The 11337-nt window shown below is 44.8% G+C and overlaps 2 protein-coding genes across 2 annotated transcripts; both read right to left on the reverse strand.

Moving 5' to 3' along the window:
• Positions 1–666: 666 nt before the first annotated feature.
• Positions 667–7418, reverse strand: asb14a (ankyrin repeat and SOCS box containing 14a). The gene is made up of 13 exons (XM_080461968.1): positions 7144–7418; positions 6587–6735; positions 6432–6484; positions 5219–5353; positions 4990–5148; positions 4470–4715; positions 4227–4398; positions 4012–4117; positions 3635–3814; positions 2517–2645; positions 2305–2433; positions 984–1137; positions 667–902 (listed from the first exon to the last, which is right to left on the reverse strand). Exons 2-13 carry the CDS (start codon positions 6727–6729, stop codon positions 742–744), a joined length of 1767 nt encoding a protein of 588 aa, XP_080318094.1. The 5' UTR covers positions 6730–6735; positions 7144–7418; the 3' UTR covers positions 667–741.
• A 1366-nt stretch (positions 7419–8784) lies between these two features.
• On the reverse strand, positions 8785–11141 carry rps23 (ribosomal protein S23). Its single transcript, XM_080461979.1, has 4 exons — positions 11086–11141; positions 10176–10335; positions 9066–9186; positions 8785–8973 (listed from the first exon to the last, which is right to left on the reverse strand). Exons 1-4 carry the CDS (start codon positions 11087–11089, stop codon positions 8827–8829), a joined length of 432 nt encoding a protein of 143 aa, XP_080318105.1. The 5' UTR covers positions 11090–11141; the 3' UTR covers positions 8785–8826.
• Positions 11142–11337: the final 196 nt, after the last annotated feature.

The following is an 11337-nucleotide window of genomic DNA, read 5'->3' on the forward strand; positions in this document are numbered from 1 at the left end:
AGTGATTGATCGGACTTATTTAGCAGCATTTTCTGCGTCTGGCATCATCCTGACTGTTTGTTAGAAAAAGTGAAAGTAAGTGAGATTAAATCTTTCCAGAAGCTTTTGGGCTTGTCTCTCTTCTTTTCTTCTTCTTCCTTATTTTTATTCCTCATCTGGGTGGAGACGTTCAAGGTGAAAACGTCCTACAGCAGAAACCGCAAAACTGTCTGCAACTTTGGCTTTGGAAGAAAACTCGCTCTGTGGACTGAGGCCCTGAGGCCACTCCATAAGGTTTTGTGTTTTCGCTTCAGACTGGGAGTCATGACACCTCTGGAGGCAAACATTGTTGTTATTGTCCATCTGTTGGTACACGTGCAGAAGGAGTAGTTACCAAAGCCGTAGTGTGCAGTATAGCAGTTTCTCAGAAAAGTTGCATTTTTCCCGTTTACACAACAACCAAGTCGGAGATGTTTAAAAAAAAAAAAATCTTTTTAAAAAGCTTAATTTTTATTGACTCCCAGCGTTACCGTGTAAATGGACACAAACGCAACTTCACTTGGAAAGTAACAAGTAAAGTTTCAGCTGGAGACGAGCAGCTTTCCAATATTTCTGTCAGTATGAGATGGAATGGAGAATTTCTAGGAGCAAATTTGTGCGAAAACAAACGTTGTTCTAACACTGATAGTAAATGATTTGTTTTCATTTCAATATATCTTTATTGGGAAATGTACATCGCATTGATTTTTACAGTAGTGGTGTTTAATTCGAGGTCAGCAGGTCGTACTCCCGGTACCGGAGGAAGTCCTTCAGGCGCTCCGGCAGCGGCACGAAGCTCATGAAGACCGGCGAGCGGAGCCGCAGGCGGCCGAGGCAGCTGCGGATCCGCAGGCGGCAGAGGTGCTGCAGGCAGCGGGAGTTCTCTGTGGACCGGAGAGACGGAGGTTAGTGGGCCGCACCGGGAGGCACTCTTGAGACGGGCTGGAGGTCCGGGGAGGAGTCACCCTGCAGGCTGCAGATGTCCGGCCACTGCTTCTGCTCCATCAGGGCCGCCTTCAGCTTGGAGCACAGGCTCACGTGATCCACGTAGTCCAGCAGGACTCGAACCAGGCGACCCGACAGGTGCTTCAGCCACGAGACGGTGATGACCTCACAGAACTGCACTGACACACACACACACACGGGGAGGGTGGGGGGGGGGTACATGTCGGTCCTGATTTCTACTGATTTCTGTTCATTCACTTTGTATTGTGTTGGGGGATTTAGAAAAAACACAACATTGTGGCTTAGGGTGTCTGTTTACACAACAACAGTGATCTGAGTAAATGAAAAGGCAACTTTTTGAAAACAGATTCTCCTGGGACTTGGTAGGTTTATTTTGACAGTCACTGTAATAACAATCCAACTTTGTTTATCTGTCCATACGAATGTCTGTGTTCCCCCATTATCAATGTTTTTACGCATAATTTTCTCTGTGTGGTTTCATTACAAAAAACAAACAACAGCACTCACTAGTGGTCCAACATGGAAACTACATTTTTTACAGGGTCTCTAAAACGTTGTAAACAAAAATTATTTCTCAAAAGAAAATGCAAAAGAAGATGCAATTTCACTTGACGCATCATGTAAACAAGGATTTACTGTGCAACTTTTTGTTGCTGTAGTAGTAAAACTTTCACGTGGTACTGTGTTCTTCTACGAATCGGTCTCTAAAGTTCATTGGTGTAGCTTTCATGCACTTAAAGTGAATAAAAACTCAGAAATGATCAAATGTGTGTGGGTGGCGTTTATAAGGAGTGTAATGAAACTGAATTAAAAATTGAGTGGATGAATAAAATTAAACAAAAAAATAAATGAAATATTTTAATTATAAAGGAAATACATTAATCAAGCATGGGATTTAATATCTACAAAACATTAACGTATTTTCTGGACTGTTAAGACGCAAACTATATGTCAAAATATACCATAATGGACCACTAGATGTCACTGTATGACAACAGACAGCTGCTACAGGACCACAAAAAAACCTCCATCACTTCTGTATTTGACTGACGGAGCAAGAAAAATGTCTCCAAGTTGGAAAATTTCCACGGCAGAATTTGAAGTAAAACAAGAGCAGAAAGAGTTCAGAGTGTGTGAGAAAAGCAGATAAACTATTACCATGGTCATAAAATCAAAGAAGGCTCATCGTGGACTGAAAGCAAAAAGAAAGATGCGACTTATACTCAGGTGCATCTTATGTTCCAGAAAATTAGATAAGATAAATTGACAAAATCTCAAAGGAAAAGTAAAACTGATTCAACAGTTGGCGTCGCTTGTTACCATCGTGTCCTTGATCACGGTGTTGCTCCATCCTTCGTAGTCCTCGGGGACGTGCGAGCCGTTGCCGTAGGGACAATCGAAGCAGCGCCCCACGTCGTAACCATAGTTACACAGCATCCTGAGGACCACCTGATGCACACCAAGCAAACACGAGGGAAGTGGTCAGACGTGAAGCTGCTGATGTCAGACTGAGGACAAGATGGCTGCTTCACCTCGTCTTTGAGCGCGTACTGCAGCGCCGACGGGAAGTGTGTGGTGTTTATCTTGCAGTAATAGTTGACGTTTGCTCCGAAGCGCAGCAGCAGTTCGATCAGCTCGTAGTTTCCCAGTCGCAGCGCCACCTGCAGAGCAGAATCGGTGAATTAGCAGCGTTGATGGGAACCCATTGGGGTTCCCCGTTTACGCAACAGTGAAAAAACTAAACTTTCATTGCATTTTGGGGGCCGGACCACCTTTTTGAGAACGGCTCCCGAGGTGGAACTTTTTGACAATGCTACCAGTCCATCTCCATGGAAACAGAGGAAAACGTAACTTTCTGAAAATGCTCAGGGTCTCTTTGATACCATACTGGACCATATATGTTATTTACATAACACTAGTGTTTGTGTGCACATTATATTGATGTAAACATGTACTCTGGACAATGTAGAGACATTTGTTTTTATAAGATTTAAGACATACAATTGACAACCCTTTAAAACTGTCTGTTTACATACTTGTCATCTTCATGTTGAGCCACTAGTGGGTGCTGTTGTTGCTGTTTTTGTAACGAAACCACACACACATGCAGCAGAGAACAATACGATATAAACATTAACAATGAGACAACACGGACATTCTTCTGGACAGACGATCAAGTTGGATTGTTATTACAGGTGACTCAACTTTAAAACTACCAAGTCCTGGATGAATTTGGACTGAGAGTCCATGTGCAGTGGCAGCGTTTCCACCGTCTACACAGAGACAAAGCCCAAGCGTCTCCAGAAAAATTTCAAAACATGCACCTGAACTACACCTGACCATGTAAATACACTGCATGAACACACATACTGAGAGGATCCATGTGATCCTCATAAGCGAGTGTATCTCAGGTATTCGACCCCACAGAGGAGTAAAACTGAACTACACACACACACATGCTGTGTATTCATCCTGTCTTGGCACATTAAATTGACTTTCTAATAATTTGCTGCAAACTTAACCATAAGAACAACTAGACAGACGTTACTCTAACACTAAAACATGTTCTTCACTCCAAAGGCATCGATAACCCTCAAAAGGACGTCTACGTTGGATCCAATGCCGGTAACAAAGACACACAAACACACACCTGCAGACATTTGACGGGGTCCTGGTTCGCCATGGCGCCGGCCTCCAGCAGCAGCTTCGCTGACGGGACGTCATTGTTGGTGACAGCGAAGAATAGAGCCGACTTCCTCTCGTCGTCGTAGCTACGCCGAACCCACGGATGGAGCATGTAGTTTGGGTCATAACCTGCGTCCAGCAAGGCCTTATGAGAGTCCGGGGAGGAGGTGTTTCATTCATTAATGACTTCAAATGGTAGAGTTGATCAATACCTGAGATTTGGTGTTAAATGTGGAAACTCTCATGGCCATTTACACGGTGTTTTCAGATGAACACACACACACACACACACACACACACACACACACACACACACACACACACACACACACACACACACACCTTGATGCAGTGTGTGCGTCCTCCTGCAGCCGCTGAGTGAAGAGGACTCATCCCACTGTCGTTTACTTCCACGATGGAGGTGACTGGAAGCAGCAGGTTCACAACTCTGACAAACACAAATTAATACTCAACGGCACACGGACACAAACATAATCTCTGAAAATATACGCAAGTCTGTTTTCAAAGCGTGAGCAGAAGCGTGTCGGCGGACTCACCCCAGGTGCCCTCGGTGCGCCGCCCGGTGGATGGGCATGTGACCAGTGTGTTTGGCTACGTTGGCGTCGGCGCCGTACTCCAGCAGCAGGCTGATGACGGCCGGATCGCCACAGGAGGACGCCTCGTACAGGATGGACGCCTCATCCTGCGCCTGAGACAGGACGTCCGCTCCTGCAGGTTAAACCTCACGCTTCACTTCTGACCGTTGACCTCCGTGACCCCGCCCGCCCCCCCGGCCTCACCTTTCCTCAGCAGCATGTCCACCACCTCCAGGTATCCTCCCTGAGCGGCCAGAGCCAGCGGCGTGAGGCCAAAGTGGCTGCGAGGGTCCGGCCGTGCCCCCGCCTCCAGCAGCAGGGTGACCAGCCCGGCGTTACCCAGCCGAGAGGCCTCATGGAGGGGCCGGCGGCCGTGGCAGCCCTCCTGGTTCACCTGGGAGCCCCGGAGGAGCAGCAGCTTCACCAGGTCGGAGCGGTCGGAGCCAATCGCTGTCAGACACGTCAACACACAAATAATCACACAAAACAATACAGATCGAAATACAAATAAGTATTAAAATAGAGCAGAGTAGGAATATTTTATTAAATAATCCTCACAGCACTGCACAGCGGAGTAGGAATAATCTGGAGATATCTCCAGATAAATGAAAATCAATTCAAAAACATCAAGCAAACAATCACAAATAAATATTATATATAATATATAAAATAAATAATAAGCAAAACTCTATGTAGAAAAGGTAACTGACTAACAAAACCTCACCGACAAACAGCGGCGAGTCCTCCTCCTGGTCCCGGCAGTCCGGTTCGGCTCCGCGTTCGAGGAGGAAGGAGGCGTTTTCTATCAGACCTCGTTCCACTGCCAAGAAGAGCGCCGTCTGACCGCTGGGGGTCCGACGCTCCGCCGAGTCTGGGCCTGAGGCTGGAGGCCAAAAACACACTGCGTGACGTGATGAGGTCAGGGAGCTGAGATGTTGGGAGGTGAGACTCACCTGTGTAGGTGAGCTCCAGGAGCGTCTGATTGCTCTGAGCTGCAGCTTCGTGCAGCGGCGTCCAGCCTCTGCTGTCTGTCTGACTGAACTGCTTCCTCTGCCGGACGCTCAGGTCCCTCAGCAGCTTCTCCTCACCTGCAGGGGGGTGGAGGTGGACCACCACTGACACGTTACCTGGACACTGCTTCAGTTTGTAGTAAGGACACACCCATACTACTTTTTTATTGGATGAGGACTAACCTTTGGATACTTGCCGATACTGAGTACCGATATGAGAACTTGTCACATACCATTAAAGAGTTCATGTTAGGCAAAATTTACTTCCTAAAAGTTTTCCAGCAGTACTAATCGTCCCCATACCTGGACTGACGCCCCAGAAGTGAAGACAGTCTGTCCTCTCTGTCCCTGGCTTGTTTCAGTTTTTAAAAAATGTGTTGCTCCAACCAACCAATCAGAAATCAAACCCTGTATAGTGTCATCGGGGGTTTAGCCAATCCTAATCAAGCTCGGCCCTCCCTTTGACTCCTCCCACAATTAGGCAACTCTGCTCTGGCACATGGCACCACAAGAGGAAGTACTTCCTCCTCCTCCCAAGATGGGCATGTGTGGGCGGAGCCAGTCCAGCGCACACAGACACAGCAGATTCTGAATGTAGCTCCTATGATCCAATATTCAAATGGAGGAAAATCAAGGAGGAGCTAGAAACTTAGAATACTGAATGTTTCTAGACCAACGCGACAAAGCTGTATAATGTGACCCCATTAAGTCTAATTCATCCTCCGTACATAAATGGTAGGTGAGGTGTTATATGTTGTAAAAACAATTGATTCTCTGCATCGGGCTCAGTTATTCAGCCATGAAAAGCTCCACATGAACAGACTCCTCACGGAGAACAGCCCAAACCTGGAATCAAACCCTAATCCTCCCGATGTCACGCAAGAAGGCTAAACACCACTTTATATATATATATATATATATATATAAAATAAATAATTTTTGTCTTGATTTCATTAAATAATCTCATGTTAAAGATGTTATGTTTATAAATAATCTGTAAACTCTCATTTTATAAAGAAAAAAACAAAAATATTTCACATAATTTATGATCAAATCTAAATACTGAATAAAGTTTTAAAGATGAATGGAATTTACAGAGGGAATGTAGTTGATTTCTTTCTTTCTATCTATTTATTTAGATTTTTCGTGGTCCCACCTTGTCTTATAGCGGTGAAGATCTGGTCTAGAGCTGCAGGTTTCTGTCCAGAGCTGCGCACAAACACCAAATAGAAGGAAGGAAACTGTTTCACAGTGAGAGACGGATTTTAAATGGGCAATAGAAACATCTTGTAATCGGAAAAGTGATCGGACCTCCTGCTGTCGGAGCTCGAGGCGTCTGTGTGTGTCTCCCTCTGTTTGTTGCTCTCCAGCAGGCTCTGTTCGATCATGTACTGAACGGCTGCGTCCTCTTCATCCTCCTCATCCTCCCCCATCACAAACCCATGGCAGTCCATGGAGCCCTGAAAAGAGAGAGGTGTGTGTGTGTGTGTGTGTGTGTGTGTGTGTGTGTGTGTGTGTGTGTGTGTGTGTGTGTGTGTGTATGTGTGTGTGTGTGTGTGTGTGTGTGTGTGTGTGTGTGTGTGTGTGTGTGTGTGTGTGTGTGTGTGTGTGTGTGTGTGGAGTATCATGAAAACACATGCAAACTCTACACAGAAAGACCCCACAATCCTTGATTTGAACCAGGGTTTTCTCTCTGTGAGGCGGGAGTACTAACCACTGCACCTCAATATTCAACCTGAAAAGACTCGACTTAAAGGAGCAAAGCTTAAAATTTTTAAAAATAAATAGTGTGCAGCAACAGTCACTTCAACAAAGTGCAGTAAAAAAAACAGCCGTCTGGTTTTAAACTTCCCCTCTGAGCCGTTTACCTCAAAGTTGTGTGTTGTTTTGCTCGGCTGTGGCGTCCCTGCAGACTGTTGTTCATGTGTTGGAGGAAGAGGAGGTGGAGGAGGAGGAGGAGGAGGAGGAGGAGTGAAACCAGAGCTTCAAACCCACGTGCATTCAGGTGGTGCTTCCACACAGTGTTTGAACTAAAAGGTTTACAATCACCCACACAGGAGACCATTCTGTGTGTGTGTGTGTGTGTGTGTGTGTGTGTGTGTGTGTGTGTGTGTGTGTGTGTGTGTGTGTGTGTGTGTGTGTGATCATGCAGCAGTTCCTCGGTGGTGGTTCTACGGCCCTCTACGTTCCAGCTCTGTATGACGCCCCTGGGATCTGACACCCGTTACTATATTTACTCGCTCCAGATATGTTTGGTGCTGCGAGCTGATCAACAGACTCTCTGCAGGAAACTCCAACCATTACCCACAATCCACCTTCGTTCGTGCTCACGTCTTTCAACTCGACGTTGAACTCCGTCACTGCGTACCACCATCGGTGCATTTTAACGCCACACATCTTGAGCTCGACTCTCCAGATGAAATCATCACTTTATTTGTTACGTTACTTCCTGAAGTGCTGAAACGTCGATCAGGTCGACGTTCAAAGGTTCAGAGGTCAGATTAAGGTCACCTGGAAGTGTTTTTAGTGCATTTTAGGTACAGCATGAAACTTCACCCGAAAGCTGAATATTACTAAATCTTTTTAAACGTGTACATAGTTTTTCACCGGGATGTTTCTGACTCACACACTGCTGTAAGTTATATTTTTAACGGTTCTCCATATCTGCCCCGACACATCAGTGACTGTACCGAACTTAACATCTTCAAATCCCTCAAGACTAAGCTGCTTTTAATAATCCGCTTTAAATCATTTTTTTAAGGTCTTTTTTAATGTTTCTTGATTTTATATGATGATGTAAAGTGTAAGTGTCCTAAAAAGCACTACACAAGTACATTGCTTTATTAATTCTCATTGAATTGCTTTGGTACGATGTTTCAGGTCGGCCTTGAAGCGACTGAAGTTGGACCATGAGAGGTAAATTAAAATAAGTTCCAATGGAAAATTATCTTTTGTCATTGAGTTTTTAATTTCTGAAAAATATTCATGAATACATATTTTCATTTTAAAGTTAATAATAAAATCATTAGTCGATTTCGTGTTGAAGCTGGCTTCCTGTCGGACTGCGCCACCCTGTCACCTCGCTGTCAGTGGGAAAGAAACGGACTCATTCATCCAGAAATGTTTAGACTGACTAACTGCTCAGTTTGGACTCCGTGTCTCCATGTTGGATTTGAATGAAGCGGCTCAGCTTGAACATTAACAGTAAAAATACTCAAATCAACATCCTGCGGTGAACTGATGATTTTTGTTACAAGATCTGCAAATTGCTTTTTGTGCATCTGTTAAAATGTTTTTAATTAACTCGTATTTGAGTTTTCATAAACCCATATTTTACTGCAGTGAAAGTTTTGAATTAACTTTGAGACTCAGGTTGACCAGAGTTCCAGTAATCAAACCAGGATCTATACTCATTTGAATAAAGATAGTGGGAGCCTAATCAAGTCTGTATAGTAACTTCTGATTTGAATGATGAAGAAATGATCAGTGAGGTCAGGACGCCTTCAGGATGTAATTGAAAACGACTTTATTTGAACTTCTGCTTCATCAGTTTATGACCTGGGCCTCTCCTTCTTGCCCTTGTAGAGAGCCAGCAGTGACACGTTGGCCACTTTGACCACCTTGAAACGAACTCCGGGAATGTCACCGACGGCGTGGCCTTTACGACCGAATCCTGCCACCAGAACCTCGTCGTTTTCCTGCGGGCGGACACACACACACAGAGGCGGTCAGACAAGAGCCCGAAGCTTCGCGTTCAAACACCTCCAGACTTTCTCAGGTGGGTTTTTACCTCAATGAAGTTGAGGCATCCGTCGTTGGGGACGAAGGCGGTGATCTTCTTGCCGTTCTTGATGAGCTGGACTCTCACACACTTCCTGATGGCAGAGTTGGGCTGCTTGGCCTCCACACCACTGCAGACAGAAACACAGGACCAATCCAGTTCAACGTTCACGGTGAAAACAGGCGAGAGGGACCGCGTCAATCCTGGAGCCCGTTTCTTTAACAAGAGTGTCTCAAATATCATTTTGACATCAGTGAATTCACGTTGAGCAGAAGGCTCAGACGTCCATAGTGGCTCTATTCTTTCATGCGTCCCCTCCGGAAATTACCCACCCACCCCGGCTCCTTGAGTGAAAATGCATAGTTAACATGAAGGGCCACAAGTTGACGCTGTTTGTTTTTGTAATGACGCCTCACACACACACGCACGCAGAGAAAACAATACGCTATAAACTTTAACGATGGGAGTAAAGACCTTCGTAGGGACAGATGACCTTGATGGATTGTTATTACGGCGACTCAAATATAAAACTACCAAGTCCCAGGAAAATATGGACTGGGCGTCATGACACTCTGGAGGAAAACATTGTTATTGTCCATCTCCTCACATATGTATAGAAGAACTATTTTTTTAAGGCGGTGTGCAGAAAGCAAGAGGCAGCATTTCCGGAATCAGAGTTGCTAAATGTTTGAACGAGTTTTGTGACTAGAATTCAAACAGATACTAAACAGATTGAAACGAGTTCAAGAAAAAAAAAAAAACAAGGTCGGTCTGAAGCAGGGGTGTCCAAGCTCGGTCTTGGAAGGCCGGCGTCCTGCAGAGTTTAGAGCTCTCCCGTTTGCAGCACACCTGATTGCAATGAAGGGCTTGTTATTGGGCTTCATCACAACCTTGGTGATGACATCATCAGAGTCAGGTATGCTGAAGCAGGGAGAAAGCTAAACCCTGCAGGACGCCGGCCCTCCAGGATCGATTTTGGACACCCCTGCTCTAATGCCTGCATGAACTACAAAACAGCATTTTAAAATCACATCCCGCCACAAACTCACAAGCAAACAAAGTTTCGTTGGTTTCCTGACTGGTTGCGTTAGAGAACCTGCTGGGTGTGGAGGTACTCACACTTTCTCCAGGACGATGCCCTTGGCGTGAGAAGCTCCTCCGAAGGGGTTAGCCTTCAGCGCGGTGCCCAGATGGGCCTTCTTGTACTGCTTATCGTGCCATTTCTGCTCACGCCTATGATTGCGGAGTTTCCTGGCGGTACGCAGACCACGACACTTTCCTGAAACACAAAGCAGGTGATCTCAGCACGAGTCTGATGCTCTTATCATAGACCAAGAAAAACATTCATCCAACATCTTCACAGGAACAAGGATAGGGAAAATAAAATTCCTTTCTCACATGAGTTTCACCAGCAGCGATTTACAAGTCAAACTACACATGACGTTTCAATTAAGATTAAACTTCACATGAACACGTTCACATTTAATCCAAAGGTCCATACTGCGTTAGAACTGCAAGAGTTCGTCAAGGGGTTAAATTACAGCGTTCATGTTTGTTCAAACGAAACACAGCTATAAAGAATGAACGAGAAATCCCAAACTGTAGTGAATAATTTCACCCAGTCAATTAAATGTCAATAGAAAAATAGAAATGACTTCAGATTAACAGCAAGCGGAGCTAACATCGTGCTAATCAGGCGCACAAACAATAGTTGCTTACGTTATAATATTCAAGCTAGACGTTCACCCTTGAATAACCTTAGTCAATGATATAATCTAAAAACCGAGCATACTGGATAAGAAATATTCTGATGTGATGCTAAGCTAACTGTGCTAACACGCTCTGATGGCCGCTCCACGTTGCGGGAAAAAACCAATGCTCCAAACGATCGTTTTGTAAGTCTACCGTAAAGCTTTGCCGAGTGAAAGGCATCTACGGCTATTCATAAGACTTTCACACACAGAATCGATAAGAAACATGGGCTCTGAGGATGCAGTTTGTGGGTATTTTAGTGAAGTTTGAGACGCACCCATGATCACTGAAAGAGGGTCCGGGATGGAAAGGAAGGACCCAGCATGCACCGCGGCAAAGTAGGTCCGCGGAAGATACGGGGGGCCAAGAACATGCCTGACTGAAATCACCACATCCAGCTGCAAATTATTATTATTATTATTATTATTATTATTATTATTATTTCACAAAATGTCTTCATTGAAAAAAATATTAAAGAAAAAAATTCATGTTAATGTATATTGTGTACAATTTAAAAATTACCAACTAA

This window comes from Lipophrys pholis (assembly GCF_963383615.2).
Source record: "Lipophrys pholis genome assembly, chromosome: 4".
In the NCBI taxonomy this organism is placed as follows: Eukaryota; Metazoa; Chordata; class Actinopteri; order Blenniiformes; family Blenniidae; genus Lipophrys; species Lipophrys pholis.